Here is an 18,525-nt window from a genome sequence, read left to right as displayed (position 1 = left end):
TTGAAAGAATGGTTTGCAAGCTTAGGTTGCTGTAGACATAATTCAAGATTTATTGCTTAATGCATTCTGAGCACATTTCTATGGATTTTATTAAATGTTCTCTCTTTGATACCATCCTTTGCAGCTTGCATGCATAACTTTACATGGTAACCATACTAATCCCTACCGCCTGCAGAGTTGTAACACCTACTGGATCAATCTTCCATTACTCAGGTGATTCTGAAGGAATTAGCAGCATTTCTCCAGACCTCCATCAATTGAACCGAAGTGACAATCTGCCTCGTGTTTTCAGCCTGTTCAAACAGGATGACCAGAGCACCCGCCATCAGTTTTTCTACATATTTCCATGATCACTATCTCAGAGTTCCAGCAAGATTTTCTAAATTATTACTGGACTGAAGTGGTCCTTAACTGAGGAAGAGATAAAACACAATGCCTCTGCTTGGATACAGCAGTTCCTTAAAAATAGGTTATGTCTTTAAATGAAGGGAAAACAATACTTTTAAGTAACTAATTGGCGATTTTATCTCTGCTTCTGTTAACTTACAGCTAACTGTGGGGAAAAAGGATTCTCAGCTTAGTTAGCCTAAAGATGAGCTGGCTTTTTAACCCAGGATTTCTGATATCCTTTCTTATCACTTTATCTCTGCCTAAACAGGAGACTAACATGATTTCCACTATTAAGCCATTAGCATTAACTAGAATTAAGTTTAGGGAACCTTTACATATGCAGAATGTGAAAAGAACTGCAGGTAGCTCTGAGCATTACTTTATTTCCACTTTACAAAACACTTTCTGCAATAACTGTTAATTTCTTCCTAGCCATATTTAGTTATTTCCCCAACCACTCTCTCAGATAAGGTAAATAAAATACAATAAAACAACATTTTCTATTGCAATGCCTATTTATGCTGCGATGTTATGCAAATTTCAGACCAGAACAAAGATTCCCCCGCCCACCACCCCCCGGGTATTCTCAGAGACTTTCAGCTACCAACCATTTCTCTGGATATATTTTAAAGTGGATATTTAGACAAAGGCTTTGCAACGAATAGGTATTATATAGTGCAGACTTTATCAGACAATCTGCTGTCAGTCTGATTTTACAGTGACTTTTAGAGTCATTGCTATTACAGACCTTTTTGCTACTACACTCAAATCTTTGCTTTTCATCTTCCCAGAGGACTAGAAAAAGCTCATTTTTTAACACTCAAAAAACAAAGAAGAATTTAAAATCTCTCTCAAACATCAAAAAGAGTACCAGAGACCTTACCAAGGGAAAAGCCCTGTTTAATTCTCCCCGTAACCGCTTCTGCAGTGTTGTCAGTGAGGATTTATACCCAAAGGCTTATAAAGATCTATTTTAAATCACTTGCAGGATCACGCTGCTGCCTCTTGCTTACCTTTTTTTTTTTTATTTTTCACAAATGAGAATGAACAACCTACTTTGTAGCACCAAATACTAAATTTCTGCTCCTGTCCTTCACCATGCAATGAACAATCTGAGTTACAGCTTAGAGCGTGAGCAACCTGGCTGGGCATAAAGAACAGAGGCTCCTCCGATGCTACACAAAGGAACAAATAGTCTATGGAAGAGGTTATTGTTGTGTTTTGAGAAATAAAAAGGAAAGCTGAGAGCAGCACCAGGAAATGTGTGCACTGCAATTAGCACACTGAAGTTTCACGGAAGGCGCTTCATACTTGTATAAACCTACAACATTTAATTTTGCAAGGAGAGCAATTACGTTTAATGACAAGGCAATCTACCTCCTTAACAGTGACTGAATAGATAACCTACAGGCATCAGGGGAAGGAAGGAAGGAGTACGTTAAAAAGACTAATTTATTAGTGTTGCTAATGACAATTATTTTTCATGACCTCAGTTTGCAACGTCCATGTAATTCCTTGTAGAAAGTTTCTCCACAGAGCAAATTTATTGTTCTTTGATCTAAAAATGAACTAGGTACGTGCCGGGGAACCTTATGGAAACCTTATGGAGAACCTTATGGAAAATACATTATTATTTCTTCTGCATTTTTAAATTCTCTCCCGTGTGGTTTGTAGGTATGTATCTGAAACCCTTCCCAGTGGTAGGGGTCTAGCACAGTGAAGCAGTCTGGCAGTGAAGGTTTGCTGCACGTGTCTGAAGAGTGTCCGAAGGTCACAGAACCCAACAGCAGTGTTTCCATTACAGTGGGGGCCCAGCTCAGACACACACAAGCCCTGAGCAACCACCCACCATTATACAAGTCTACCTCACAGACAATGTCTGATTTACCTGCAAATGTGTCCTAAGCAGAACTAGAGGCCACAGCACGGTACGTAATTACAATATCCTAGCAAGTACTTGTGTAATTGTTTTAGTATGGCTTGAATCACCACAGGACATACCAACCTCACGTGTTCAGACCAGGATGCACAATACATGAAAGAAAGAAAGTATCAATTCCATCCCCCAGATTTTACATTCCAGCTGGAAGGGTATCTACAGCACAGTATTTTACCTTGGTCACCGATTAAAACCACTAGGATTAAGAGGATCTCTATAAACAAGATGGTGTTATCTTTAATTTTTGATCTTCCTGCTTGTACATGTTTCAACTTCATTCACGTAATTGAACCTAGACTGTGTCTAGGCACAATCTGTGTCTCTCTCCATCTGTGTAAATTCTTGCACTCCACATGATTTCATCACAAACAAACCCTTTGGAAGCTGGGTGCAACAGAGACAGATCCAGAACCTTTTCCTAATGCAACCTGATACACAGCATCTCATCCCTGCCACTGACTGCTGGAGGATGTGCACTGTGGAACAAAAAAAGATAAAAAAATCCCAGATCCTCCTGGTGATTAAAATGCAATTTTCACAGCAAAAGGTTCAGCCCAGTTGTTACACACTTTTTTTCTTTTTAAAGCCATGAAGTATCGGTTTCTTGGCATGTCAGAGCTGTGGAAAGCCCAAAGTTGACAGCAGAAAACAAATCAGCTGGGACAGAAGAAAGTTAGGGGGTGAAGGAAACCACTTTACAAGGGTTTTTCTCCCATGTTAATAGCCAGGCAAAAGGAAAATCACAGAGTGTTAGTACAGTGAACTCAGCTGTCCTCAGAGTCGTAAGTCTGGAGTACCCAGAACAGAGTGAGGAGATGGGGGAAATGCAGCGCTTATGGAATTGTAAGAGAGGAATTTTTCAGCTGAATTAACAGTCACGTGGCAGATGTGTTCAAAGCTGCTCGGAGAGGACATCATACGGGACTGATGATGAGGGAACTGACAAGGGGAGTGCTGCTATCAAAGACAACGGGAAGAGAAAGCAATGAAGGATGGTTGTGCAGGTTACACCAGCAACAGCAATTTGCAAAAGCAGTCAAACACTGAAGGACAGCCAAACAGCAACCCTGCTCACTTGTCAATGCACAGGTTCTTACACAGTTACCCCCAGTCCTCTGAGTACCTTCCTTAGATGGTGTCACATGGGCCTGTTGCCCTTGCTGTTGCTAAAACATTAAAAAAAAAAAAACTTTTAACTCATTGGGAATAAATTCTAATATTTATTAGAATTTGATATTTCAAAGAGCACCACAGTTATAAAAGGTGCTTTACAGACAGTTAAGAAGCATCAGTTCCCTGCCTTGAGGAGCTTACAATCTAAAATAGACATAACACAAAGGAAGGTGAACACAGGTGAGATGGTGTGGGAAGAAAAAAAAGATGAGAATACACAACAGTTAAAGATCGTAAGAGATTTCCTTCTATTAGTCATGCATTTTAGCGATTCCATTAAAATTAAGTATCACCCATACAACAAACACAGAGTATTTCTAACAGGTGTGAACAGTGTTTCAACAGGATAGGGACACAGACTGGGTGGGAAGGTGAGCTGGTTAGTGTCAGACAACTGGGACAATTTACCCTGTCGTACACAGAGAACACAAGGCCTATTTCCTCCTGCGTGCTCACTAAGCCTGACAGCGCTTTAGTGGTGAACAGACTTTGCACTGATGTCTCTGCACTCCACAAGAGTAGGCCCTTATCAGATAAAGAGCAGAAGTACTGGGAAATTCAAATGTTTTTGACAGGTCAACTGAGTAATGTGCCCCCAAAGTGTGACATGAAGAAAAAGGAGAGAAAAGTAATCCTGCGAATTAAGCAGGAAAAAATTCGAATTGATCTCTTCAGAACATGCTGACACAAGTGCTCATTATTCAAATTCATCTAAATCTAGATTTAACAGAAAAGCATTTTAAGGCTTGATCTCACTCCCTGTGCCATCTGTACGTTTTCAGCAAGTCAGCCTGCTGAATGGATGGTTTAACCAGAGGCCACCAGCAAATCAGAACACCATTCCTAATTTTCTCTTCCCCTTATCCAACTGATTTCATCACCTTAAAAGAAACAGGTCCAAATAACATTAGAAACGTTAGGACTTACTGAAATAAAATATGGTAAAAATTCATTTTACCCCTCTACTAAACCTAAGGCACTACTTTTTGTATGTGGAATATAGTAAAGTTTGAATGAACATTAAATCACATCCCAATATATATCACCAAACATTATTGTTACTGTTCTCTTCATTTCTCTCAGCTGCTAAAATCCAAATTATTATTATTTTTTGAATGCATAGGTATTATGAGGCTTTGCATGTTAACTGAAACATCAATGAACACATTATGGCATGTAATATATAATATACATTAAATTGTTATTAGTAAGTTCAGCAGCATCTAAATATGAGTACAAGAAGCCACCATTCCAATAATGGTCCATGAACGTAGACTTCACCGAGATACCTGCTACCAATAGAACTGGCAGCAAAGCCATCTACATTCTTCAAAACCAATGAGGGAGAAAAGGGAGTGTCTAAAAAGCTAAAAAGCCGAGGGCAGGCCAACTGCAGACAATAAAAATATTTAGCCATTCATGAGTGTGAAAAAGCCACGATATGGCAACATTTTAAAAACAATCCTTCATGGAACTCCCTCCATGGACTCTGCCATTAGATACATGCATGCGGTTCCCACTGTCTTTAAAGAATATCAAATATGTTTAAGTATTCATTTACTCTGATAGGTTCTCACTTCAAACAAGCAAAGCTTCACACATAATCTGTAATGGAAGTATAATGGCTCATGTATAATGAGGTCAAACTGAAGCATTAACGATCAAATATCATGGCAGTTGAGACTAGCTTTTGTATGTAAAATACTCAGGCATGCAGAATATGAAAGCAAAATCAATCCTGTAAATCTGATGGACACAGAGTGGTAGTCTGTGCTGCAGTAAGTGCAGTTCCAGATTTCAGATCTTCACTACTAAGGAGCATCCACGATAAAGTGGCTTCAAGGGACAAGAGGGCAGAAGGGAGGCCAGACTGTACGGCCAGTTAATTGGTGACAGGCTGCTAGGGAAGAAAAACACGTACATAAATAAGTTTGGGGATATACTAACAGGAACAATTCTAAATTGTACAAAGCAGTACAGTGACCCCAATCTAGTATCCACATCAATAAAATACAAACATGTACTGATTACAACTCTGCTAACAGCAAATAAGAGCTTCTGGTTTCTGTTATGGCTTAGCCCACAAACTTGCTTGTCAAAGCCAGACTCTAAAGTAACTGATAGTGATGAAGGAAAGAAGGATGCAAACTTACAGTTGTCTGATTACATCTAATATATTCTCTTTTAAATCTGACCTCACTCAGTCTTGGGCACATTCACTTCTGTGCAAACACAGGGCTATCCTGAAGTCAAGAGTGTCCATTATGGAGAGAACACAGAACTAGGCGAAAAGACTGCAATTTGCTATAAATATATCTCACTGCTCATATCAAGTGCCTGTTGCATACCAAGATTTTGGAAAGAATGCACAGAGAAAGCGTCTTTTTCCCTTGTGTGGCTGTGTCAGCAAGGACATTCTCATGTGCAGACAAACATGCTGTGCATATGAAGGCATCTGTTTTGTGCACATCATATCAAAAAGCCAGGAATAATTTTAAACTCTCCATTTATCTGATTTTCATTTTGTACTTTTACAATACAAATTAAACTCTCTGCAGTTGGTCTTCCAAAAGACATCATTAACGAAAGCATTAGGCTGGGAGCAAGGAAGCTCCCATGGGCACTGCCTCCAGTAGGCAGTTACGCCATGGGTTAAGGCAGCCCACCTGCCCTCCCAGCACATTGCAACCTGGCCACACAATAGACGCTGCCACCACATCTAATTCTGTGCTTTGCTCAATTTTAGGCACTTCACCTGAAAAAGGTAGCAGAGGCAGGTTAATGGGACTGCAGAGACAGGTTTTAATTGGATTCACTATATGTATACATACATATATATGTATATATAGTGTATATAATAAATATACATATATAAACACATACATGTAAATAAAAATTGTCATTCACTTTATAAAGTTCATCCACGGATGTAAGATAAATCTAGGCCAAGCTGGCTATTAAAATGTGACAATCTCATCCAATGCAGAGATTAAAATATCTGTTCTCTATTAAACCCTATCAACAGCGACCCTTCTGCCCATATAACACCATATTGACTTCAGCGAAAACCCCTGCTGGAAGAACAAATTCCTATCAGTAGATCCAGCCACGTTTGAAATTGCTCAAAGAAGTCAGAAGAAACAGCAAGTAAAAAGGCTCAGTTCATTATTTTCATTCACTTTCTGTATTCCGATATTTCATAAGCAACATCTCCTAAAGTAGTTGGATAAAGATGATTTGAGAAAACTATTAGCTTTGTACTGCTTAGTCCCCCTAGTGGTAGCACTCTACATGCAAAAATGTATTTTATTATCCCTTTTGGTAAACAGAAATAAGCATTTGCAAAGTAAAAGGTGGCAATCTTTCCCATATTTCTTTAAAAATAAATACATTTTCTTCTGAAGCATACTAAGCTAAGCCATACACTGGAATGGAAAAGTATTCTTTACCTTGTTACTGAAAATATAAAAATAAAGATCAAATTTGCTTTATCTGCAATGACTTCTCCCAGCATTAATACTACTTGCAAAAAAAGAGTTTTTAATAGTAACTTTAAAAAGAGGATGCAGCAGTGGAACAAGTGCATAAATCAGTTTTATAGCGTAAACATTTTCTAATGTCTTCTCATCGATATTAAGCATAGAAAGTGATTCCTAAATTTCTTTCAAAACATTGTATTGATTCATAAGAAGGAAATGACCAATCCTATTTCCAATATGACCTTTTAGCTAATACAAGGCTGATACAGCTCAAGAAATATTAATCCAGGTAAGAGTCTTGAAAATCCCCATCTATAGGTAAAGTATTTCCTCATTTTACACTTTCCAGATTTGGGGCTTGATTAAGAATCCTCTCAGCTTTTCATTCTCAAGAACTTTCAACACTCATGAAATAAGACATCTTTTGCCCTACCTTTATCATTAGTAATTATTTTCTCTACTTGACTAGAGACAGAAATATTTGAAAGAACACACTAGTAAAGGAAGAGTTGAAAAGAAGTTCTGATTTGCATCCTGCCCTGAAGCAAATTATCATTAAACAGCAGACACATATAAATAAACATCCAGGTGAGATGTGAGTTGGCCTTCAGCCAACTTCCCTTGGATTTGTCTTGCGTTTTTTAGAACCAGCCTGTTTCTTTTAATTTTTAGTTCATTATAAATACACACACACACTACTGTTTGTTGCTCAGCTGCACTGACTTGTTATAGAGAGCCTTTTCTAAGTGCCTCTAGTATGGGATTAAAGGAAATCTTTTCCTTTCCTTGCCTATCCTCATACAAGTAAAAGACAGTGTCAAAGGGCTCCTGTTCAAGATGCAGACTTCAAAGATGTAAAGATCAGTATGTAAAATATAACATAGAAGTACCATTTTTTGCAGAAATGAGTATCTGGAGACCAGAAGTTACGCTCTTAAGCTCTAAAGCCAGTGCAACTGCATGGAACATTTTCTTTTCCAGTCTTATTGTTGTTTCCTTTTAGTTTTTCAGATACTGAAAAGTCCTCCTACTTCCTGCTTTCTGCGTAAACTCCATGTAATATTGATGATCATTTTAGACAGCGCTGCTGTACTAATTATATACGCCTATGTCTTATGGAGGTACTCGTATCATCTGTTTAATAATATCATATAATCTTTCTTACAGAGTTAATTATCATATCCTGAATCACATCTATTGTGGATGAAAAAACATTGTTTAGAAAGCAATACAGAACTCATAAATAAGATAGATGTTCAACGTAGCCTGAAGTGAGCAGTGTGATTATCTCCTTTGAACTAAATACTAATTTGTAGCTCAGCAAAAACTTCACTAACTTCCTGCTGAGTATTTCCTTAAAAAGGCTTTGTGGAAACAAATGTGTGTGCTATTACAAGTTTTGTTTTCTTCATTTTTACTTAAAGGGCAGTTTTCATTTAAGAAATTCTGTTTCACTGAATCTACTTAATTTGGAGAGAAAATAAAAAATCGCATCTTACTCATGGAAAGAAATTTGGACACTACATGCTTTTAAACTGCCACAGTTTCACTATCTGAGGAGAAGAGGCTGCAGAGAGAGAGGCTAAGCTGCAGTTAAGGATAGGAAGAAAAGAAAGGAATTGAACTTACAGTAATGTAGTTCATGGAGAAAAGAATTTCTCTTTCCATTTCCACAAAGTATCCAGGCTCAAATCCTCTTTTTACCTTTAAAAGTGCTATAAAAGCTAAAACCAACACTGAGAAGCCAACCTGCCTTAAAACCCAAGAGGCATTAGTTAATCCTTCCCCTGCCATCAACACTTAAGTATCATCCTCTTCATGTAAATTTGATCACAAACAGCATCCATTCCCTAGTTACACTGTTCCCCATAAAAAATTAATCAAACACTCTGAACATATATTTAAAATAGTAGTTGTCTGTCTTTCTCTTTTTTGCAGCCTCTGTTGCAGTCAGTCATTCTCACATGTACTTTTGCACTTACCATTGGAAGGTCTTTGAGAATTTGTATACCATCACCTGGACCCATATGTGCTATGTGGTTAAAATTAGTTGGGTTAGAAATTAATTTATTTCTCATTTCTGGATCGCGTAGCATCTCCCTGGAAGAGAAAATACTGTTTAGATATTTTGTTCAAGGTGAAGATAGCGGCTTAAAAAAAATAATTATAGCTTTGATTATCAGCTATCTTAAAATGGAAATTAACTATTTAACCATGTTAGCAATAATAAACTCTTGCTATCAGCACTAGCATGGACAAGCAAGCTGGCAAACTTCCAGCTTGAAGAGAGGGCTAAGGGCCAGAACAAATGAATGATATTTTGCAGGCTAATAGCCCACACCCAATAGTTACTAAAAGTCAGAAAATATACAACCACTATTGAGCTGATAAAAAGCTCTGTAAGATGAGCAAAAGCAGAACCCACTTGTGATGCTGTATTACAAAGCACAGATGAAAATGAAGGAGAAAATAAAAAACAAAGTAATACTGCGGTACCTTTCTCAGTCTGTGGTCAGAATGGCATTACAAGTTCTCCAGAAGTATGCACATTTCAGAGCTCAGAATAAATACAATTTTAAAAGACCAAACCACAATCAGCTCAGAAAAGTCAAGAACAAGAACCGGAATTTTTTTCTCTGCTGCACACACATATTACTTTTCTTAGAACCAAAAAGAAAAGAAAGCTGAGAGCCAGCCATTCGTGAAAGAAGTTGAAAGTTAGAAACCTGAAGTACTTGGAGAGTAGTTTAGCAAAGTAGTAGGCCATCCTTAGTGGGTGATAGTAAACGGACAGTAACATGCTTTGTGAACACTGTGAATGAATAGGGCAAACCTAATTTAACAGCCATTTAGGAAAGTATTTGTGACCTGTTAAAGACTTCTATTTAGAAATATGTCGTGCAGTCCTATGTCCCCTGAAGGTGAGTTTTCTGAAATTTACAGAATGTGAATGTAGTTAAATAAATCTGAAAAGCATGTGCTTTGGAATACTGCTGAGAATAGAACTGCCTTTCTAGAAAGAAAAGCAGAACAAAAGTCTGAAAATAATTAATATATATGCATAATTATCAATGCAATCTCCTTTTGCAAAGTGTTTATTACGGATCTTTACATATACAATGTATGTGCACACCTGTGTCCCTATATACAGTATGTGGAAACTTGCATTCCAAATTAGAGCTGTTTCAGACAATTTGTATTACTGAAATTACTCATGTATCCAGCGTATATCCATTTCCAAACTGGTATTAACAGAAATTATACAGAGGATTAACACACTAGTGAAAACACAGAAACATCTGAATAGGCATTCCAGAAAGCAGCAAGTGAAGTACTACTACATTGGCATCATCCACTGTCCTTCAGGACCCACAGGCACGTGCAGAAGACAAGTACAGGTTGCATACTGACCTTCTCTGCTGCATCCTCTCCTCCTCTGGTACTCTGAATGAATAGCGGCGCTTGTTGTTGATATTTCGAACCATTTGCTTCCGGCTGTTATCTGATGTCTCAGGAACTACCAGCTCATCGCCCTCTGGAATCAATATGAAAATGATCCAGAAACTTCATTAGGCATTCATGGAATTTGAATTCAAAGACATTTCCTCTTTCTACTTTTGCTAGTGTAGCACACCACCCATTTTCCATCAAGTTTGAAAAAACGTTCCTTGATTTAGGGGTCTTCTTGGTCACCATCTACTCTGTTAAACAAAAGCAGACTTAACCCTTCTCTTCACCCCTTTGCCACAACCGTATTTCTCAAAATAAACGTTGATTAATTCTTTCATAAACAAAACCTTTATTTTCCCTTTTCAAGGAGAACATACTTAAAAAACAGTATAAAACATTTGCTTTCTGAACTTTGGGAAAGGTTTCTTTAGGTCAAGTATAAGATTAATTTCAATTCAGCACTGCCAAGATCATTATTAAAGCCCTAAATTGTGCAGGTATTTTTAGATGGTGTTTTGGCAGGCTATCTCAGATGTGGGGGTGCAACTAGTCATTCCGTTTTCTATTTTAAGTCTTTTTTATATTTTTATTGAATATTCAAAAGGGAAAAAAATCAGGCTACCTGCCTACCAGATATCAGTATCATTTCAATCACTGTGTAATATATAAGCATGGCTTTCTCCCAAACTAACAAGTATACATTTGAGAGATGTATGTATGTATGGAACTTTCTACAATGCACAGATTCATGACAAGAGAAAAATGTTTTTTCTAAACAAAAATTTGCATGATGAAAACCGGCTCCTTTTTACTTACCTGCCATTTTGTTTTTGAAATATATTAACCTAATTGTTTCCAATCCTAAAAGGTTGAGTGATCCTTCTGCATTCAAGGGTCGTACCTGAAACAAGGAAAACCTATCTTTTAGTAATAACTCTTATTTACATAGTGCATCTTATTCTGAAAGTTCCAAGGAGCATTCTAATCTTTATGAAAGGAGCACTGTTATAAAGCCAGTCAGGGAGCAGGACAGTGTAACTGGCCAGAGCAAAGCCTACTCCACAGAAGAAATACAATCTGGAGGAAGCAGTATCCAATGACACATGCCTGCTCTCAGAAGTAACAACTGAGAGTCGTTATAGCCACAAAACAGAGGAAAGGACAATCTTAGATCTTCAACTTCTGTTTGGAGATCCAGTACACAAGGAGTTGCCTAAAATTCCACTTAAAGCCACAGGCATAACAACATTCCTACCAACATTTAAATAAATTGTTCCATAAGATACTTCATGTAATAATACAGTTGCAGTCTATCAGATGCACAAAGCACTAATATTTTATTTTGTGTTAGCACCATGCCACAATTACACTTTGTGACTTAAGAGTATATACAGATTGCTAAAACCTAACGATATTTGTGATGTACAGCTTCATGAGGAAAAAAAATCCACTTTCCAAATAGTCTGTGAATTGTTAGAAACAAACCCTTTTCCCCCTTCAGTGTTAAAAGCTTTCCTGAAGTCAGGGTAGACAACACCCACTGCTCTCCCGTCCTTTACCCAGCCAGTCATTCCATCGTAGAAGGCTATCAGACTGGTTAAGCATGATTTCCCCTTGGTGAAGCCACGCTGACTACTCCTGATCACCTTCTTTTCTTCCACATGCTTAGAGATGACATCCAGGATGAGCTGTTCCTTTGCTTCTGTTTTACATCCAGAATAAGCTGTTTCCCTTTCCTTTCCCCTTCCCTTTCCCAATACAGCTTTAGAGTTGGAATTAGAATACTTTAGTTGGAAGGGACCTACAAAGATCATCAACTCCAGCTGCCTGACCACTTCAGGGCTAACAAAAAGTTAAAGCATATTATTAAAGGCATTATCCAAATGCCTCTTGAACACAGACAGGCACGGGTCATCAAACACCTTGCTAGGAAGCCTGTTCCAGCTGAGCAAACACCTCCTAAATACCAAGGTAGTGTCAGTTTTCAAACACTTCTTCCTTTTGGTAAGTGAACCAAACCTAACAAAATTCTACCTACAATCTTTTTTTTTCTTTTAGTTCAATAATTATGTTTAAAGAAGCAGTTTTAATGATGAACTCTAATGTTCTTAAAAAGAAAAGAAGTATGAATGTAGAAAAGCAATACTGAAGTCTAATCATATTCTTTAACTGATATCAAAAGAGCAAGTTACCTTTTTGAGAGGAATAGTCTGAATCCACTCCATGGAATTCACGTCAAAGATATCAATTGCATTTTCACTATACACAGAGAGGTATGGTGCATTGTAACCTGAGATGGAATGATTAGGTATATAGTCATGTGCTTTTACACAGGGTTCACAATATACAACTTGTTATGGTTTAACAGTATTTATAAGAAAAAGCAAAACTAAACCAACAAAAAAAACAAAACCAAAACAATCTAAAAACAACCTTAGGTTGCAAAATAAATTTTAACTAAAAAATGGCCATTAAATTTATTGCAAACCACCACCAAAAAAACCTTCTAAAACCTTCACAAGATTTTTCTTTTAACTTTGCAGAACCAAACCACTTCATGAACTACAAGGAATTACAACTTACTCTGCCAAGCACTGATGTTGTTAAATATTTTTCTTCTCTAAAAACCCTATTTTTAAGAGTTTGTATTTTGTACATGATGTGGTAGGTATTCTTGTTATTTAATAACCGTCCTTTGAATGAATGTGCTTAGTGTTTGGACCATGTACTAAATGAACATCAGTTAAAATTAAGCACCATGATACAGTCAGTAGTGTCTTCATATTTCCTGCTAGTTTTAATTCTCTTTTCTGATTTTCCACATTGTAAAGGGAATTCTGTGCTACTCATTTGGCACATTTTCCAAGCATGAAATTTTTTCAACTGGGACATCTAAAGGAGAATTCAGTACTTCCACATTGGCAAGAAAGCCGCCATAGTCTGCCAAGACTAACAAGAGCATCAAACTTGTGTTTATATGTAACACTATTTGCTATAAAATATACCTCTGTTCTGAATTGGAATGCCATCAAGTCACTTCATTTAAGGCAATGAAAAAACTTGCACAAATGTCAGTGGCCAGGATAGAAAGTCTACATGTGAAAATAACTGTTTTTTATTCATTTACTTAATCTTTTATTCTGACTCAGTCATTTTCTGAGTTCTGACATCATAATAATCATGCTCTTGCTTGAAAAACAGAAGTGACATACAGGCTGTAAAAACTTATTCTTCCACATTGAGATGGGGCTTCATTCAGACCAGAGGAAACATTACTCTCCTCTGCAACGTGACTAGTGCTGTCACAGTGAAGTAAGAAGGCAGACTATCTTAAAAATCAACATAGGACTGTGCTCATATAATCTGAGGACAAATTTGGCTAATCTTTATCTGCATTCAGAAAGATATTAAAAAGAAGGCAAGTACTGCAGCTTTCTTTTTCCTCTGTCACAATTATGAAGTCCCAGCTTTGAAAAAACATGCAATAAATGTTTAACACAATTCTTACTAGAAAAGGAAATCTTGAAATTTTTCATTTTTTTCCCAATGAGGTTAGGAAATACATTTCCTACACTGTTGAAATACATTTTCTACTACTATGCTGTAGTTCGGAAAATATGGAAAAAAAAAAAGAATAAAAGAAAATTAAAAAGAAAGAAGATGAACGAGAAAAGAGATGAGAGAATGAAGGAGCAACAAAAGAAAAGGAAAAAAAATCAGTAAGCAAGAATAAGTACCATTAAGAGAAAGACAAGTCTAACTACCAGATCATGGTTATCTTTGAGCAATTCAAATCACAATGCTGAGCCAAAGTATAATCAAATTTTTAGGCTTTAAACAGCAACAGTCTAGTTTCAGCTGTAGCAAATGCAAAAAGATCCCACTAGCCTCTCTAGGGCCTAAGGCTGTTTTAGAGATCAGGCTGGGTGTTTAGAAATAGATCAGGTGACTGACCTAGAAATCCTGGCCCTTGGTTTCTCTTTGCACTAGCTACAGCAGCACAAGTCTGTTATAGAGCTGTCAAAGCCAGTGTAAATGAGATCAGGATTAAATCCTCTTGACTAGATTTAAAACCGCTGACAAAGAAGCTGAGTACTCATTTACCTGTTGAGTAATCTTCCTTGAATTTCACATCCTGGGGATCTTAATACAAGCAGTGATCACTTCTACGTATAATAACAAATAGACTGACACACAGAGCAACTTACAGCAAGATGATGGAGTTGCAGGCCACATCAATTCTTGTTGTCTAGACCTTCGGCCCTGGCAATCAACATAAACCCCTACGCTGCTAAAACACAGCAGGTATTCTTTATTTGAGATTTCGACTGCACAGATGGCATCAGTTGGCTGCTGTGAGATAAATGATAGTGTGTGGTCATCTGGATGGAGCAGACTGTATGGGCTGCCTTCTCCATGAAGGGGATATTTTAAGAAACCTGACTGGTAGCCTACACAAAGACGGTCACTGAAGACTGACATCCACTGGACATTCCCCTGAACTTGGATCTCCTTGATCTTTTTGTGGCGTGTCTTACTCTGATTTAGTTCATAACAGAGGACCTGCCTTTTCATAGCTACACACAAGCATGTAAAGGCTCCATGGCGTACGTGTCCAGAAACTATTGACTGGCAGCCTTTTGTTTCTGCCAACTTATAAAACTCAGTCTCTCTTCCATCCAGCGCTGCCATGGGGAAAAGCCGCACATGACGGTTTCGTCCTGAGATTACTGCAATGAGCTGTTCATTTGGGATAAGCTCAATCTGATGAACCTTCTTATTGTCACCAACACGGATAATCTCTAAAAAAAAAAAACAAGAAAAATGATAACAGTGAAGTGTGAATTGATTTAAAAGTATGTATTTGTAGTGGATAAACTATGAAGCAAATAAAAGAAATCCCCTTTATTGCTCCCTTAATATATATTTAAAAATACAGAATTGTAATTTGTATTTTAATTATACCAGATATGCCAGAGCTGGATAATCCTTTGACTTCTCATCAGAAAAAGGGAGGAACAGATCCTATGTAATAACAACTGCAATATCATTTTAGAATTAATTTAAAAAACAATTTATAGCCACTAAACTACTGAATAAAGGAAAACCCTCAAAGAACTAAATTGTACAATTAAACATGTTGCTTGTTGAATTAGCTTTGGCATCTGCTGTTATGTCTCTACATAACTGAACATAACGTTTCATTTCCAATACCAAGGAGGAGGTTTCACAGAAGTCCAATCCAAGCACCTTACTGAGATGCACAGCAGAAGAAGATGAGGTAAGAAGTCAGATTGGAACGGGGGATGTTCCAGCTAGATATGAGAAGATGTTTCATTGTGAAATACACATTGCAACAAGCTGCCCAGAGAGGTTGTGAAATCTCTGACCTTAGGTATTTTCAAGACCTGACTGGACAAAGACCCAACCTGGCCTGAATTTAATTTTGAGTCTGCTTCCAACAAGGAAATAAAACCTTCAGCTGCATTCCAGATGATGGATCTTTGTTACTGGAACTGATACCCAAAAATGAAAGCACAGAGAACAGCTTCTTGATTATCTGCTCTCACATGGGGCTGTCCAACATGTAATACAGTAAATTGAGAAAAATGAAACTAGAGGATATCGTAAGAGAACAAGGCTTACAAAGTCACTTTCTGGTTATTTAATATAAGGCAAATTATTACCAGTTCCGAATCTCTTACCATCTTTGGTGACATGCACAACAAATAACCCTTCTTCATTCCCCAGTGCTATTCTTTCGTGGTCTATGATATTAACAAAGAGGAAAAAAAAGGTTAGTTTTCTTTTAAAATGTTTTTTTTTTTTCCAACAAATGAGATAATTCTGATTAACAGAGACTTTTTAATATCTTGAAATAAACAAATATAAAGCCAGAATAAACACATTCATCTAAAATAGGAAGAAAAAAACAATGGTCTTTCAAATTTCTGAAAAAAATAAGTCTTTTTCCATTTCTCCGGTTAGTAGAAATAACACAAGAAACATTATTTTTAAGAATTCATTCAGAGTACTTAGGTATACCACTTACTTTGCAATAAATAAAAAATCACATATAAATAATCTGAGCTCAACATACTTTGTGCAGTAGCATTTTAAAAGACTTTATTCTCAGCTCTCAATTTTTGTCTCTCTTTTTTAACAGGCAGATTTTTGTAAAATCAGTGATTTACACCTATTCTGTAGTTCTAAATCTGTCCAGTTAAGGAATTATGTTTACAGAATAACAAAAGAGTAATGTTTAATGCTTAGCCAAAATGGCTTGTAACTATGCATCTGTGTATTTTTAAAGATGTGACAAAAGTTCTGGGTCATACTTTGCACTTCTCTCGTACTCCCATACATATTTCCATATGGGATAAAAACACTACATATTATTCTCTTTTCAGTAAACAATGTAATTTAACATATTTTTCTTTAAAATGTATGCTTTAAGCATACCCATCATAGAGGCCATCATGAATCAACTACATTACTCTGCTTTTTTTCTGGCAACATTAGAATCTAAGAGAAGAAATTTTTCTCAGAGATTTCTTCTTATTCATTTCATACCTATGATTGCTGCTGACTGTGTTGTTTTGATGAGGGGTAAGGTGCTATCATAAGCTTCTTTGGGAACATAGACTGAGCGGTCTTTGAGTTTGTTCTTCTTCAAGATCCTATGCAATTCATTGAGCACTCCTACCCATTTGCTTTTTTCATTCTCACCGTCTGCTAGAATCAGGATTGAACACTTATTACTGGATGCAGAGAGCTGGGAAGCTGTGACCTGGAAAATTTTTAAATACATATTTTAAGTCATAAGCAATAAAAGATTTTGTCTTGATCATTTATACAGGATATCAGATGCATGTAAAGTGCTCTGTTAATCAGCTATCTGATCTAAGAATGCAAAAATTTAGCTTTAGTTAATAGAAAAAATTTATCACAATCAAGAGCTCATGGCGGAAAGACCTATAGATGTGAATAACTCTGAAAACTCTGAAAACTTTTTTGTAACATATTTATATTTATTCTGTAACTTGGAAACATCCACCCTAAATCAGCTAGACATCTCACAGCAATTTTATAATGTAAAGAATTTCTTACAAAGTATTCTGTATTTTTTAAAAGTCAATAGTTTCCATCGTTAATTTAACGTAATAGGAATGGTATATACATAAGAATGACCTATCATCATCATGTATTTGGTACAGCTGCTACAGATAAAAGCAAAAGCCCCTTTTGTAGGTTTATCTCCTCCTAGCATGTACAGTGCTGAACAGTCTGAAAGCAGGAAGAACAAGAAGTGAAATACAATGGTGCAGGTAAAGAAATGATACGAGAATTAATTAGACACCAAAGATTTTTCACTGAGGTCAAACCTTCAACAGAATATCCAGTAAAAATAAAAAGAATATTAGAAAAAGACAGTGATGGCAAAATCCTGATACCAGGTAACAGATAAATTTTGACGAGTATATTACACTGTATTTCTATACTAACTACCTGATGAATGGGAGTTTTCAGAAATCCAGTGTCTATATATGAAGAAATTACATACAAAAAATGCTTCAGGAATAATGCAGCAAATCAAACTGAGAAGCAGAAGACAACTTCGGGAAATGAAAGTGTAGAAGGTCATGAAGAACAGAATTTCAAATGGCTAATAGGAAGCTGAGAAACATAAGTCTTATTGTGAAGGTTAGAAAAAAATAAAACCTATCATCTTTATTGATGAAAACTTGTGCTATTTTTATGACGAAAAATATATGGATCTATGTACAGAGCTTTATGCACTGCTGCAGTCATGAATAACACACTGCTAGGACTTGCGACTGAAGTTAAACACCAGAGCAGGTAGTCAGTGAATGCATGCTGTACATCCCAGTGTAAAACCCTGCACTTCTGGGTAACTAGGCTCAAAACATACATACTTACTCGAAAGATACAGGGGATATCTTTTCGATTTGCATGGATGACATCTGAAGCCAGGACAGAACTCACTGAGAATTCTTCATCCCTTATGGAGACCATAAACATTATTGGAAATAATGTTAAGGAAAGCAAAATCTGTGTGTTTGGTTGTTTACT

General features: G+C 36.8%; 1 protein-coding gene across 5 annotated transcripts in view; it reads right to left on the bottom strand.

Moving 5' to 3' along the window:
• CDC42BPA (CDC42 binding protein kinase alpha) overlaps positions 1-18,525 on the bottom strand; it is a 162,522-nt gene that overhangs the window by 7,647 nt on the left and 136,350 nt on the right. For 4 of the 5 annotated variants that reach the window (XM_080587648.1, XM_080587646.1, XM_080587649.1 and 1 more), the window contains 8 exons: positions 18,373-18,454; positions 17,005-17,221; positions 16,137-16,199; positions 14,640-15,233; positions 12,624-12,721; positions 11,248-11,332; positions 10,393-10,516; positions 8,964-9,081 (listed from right to left, as the gene is read on the bottom strand). In XM_080587648.1, coding sequence (XP_080443774.1) covers positions 8,964-9,081; positions 10,393-10,516; positions 11,248-11,332; positions 12,624-12,721; positions 14,640-15,233; positions 16,137-16,199; positions 17,005-17,221; positions 18,373-18,454 — 1,381 coding nt within the window. Of the gene's footprint in view, positions 1-3,132; positions 5,403-8,963; positions 9,082-10,392; positions 10,517-11,247; positions 11,333-12,623; positions 12,722-14,639; positions 15,234-16,136; positions 16,200-17,004; positions 17,222-18,372; positions 18,455-18,525 lie in introns of those variants that run through there. The other variant, XM_080587650.1, reaches the window with a different exon arrangement.

This window comes from Anser brachyrhynchus (assembly GCF_964034855.1).
Source record: "Anser brachyrhynchus genome assembly, chromosome: 3".
Taxonomy (NCBI): domain Eukaryota; kingdom Metazoa; phylum Chordata; class Aves; order Anseriformes; family Anatidae; genus Anser; species Anser brachyrhynchus.
The sequence above is the reverse complement of the archived record's forward strand: the minus strand, read 5'-3'. Positions and strand labels throughout refer to the sequence as shown.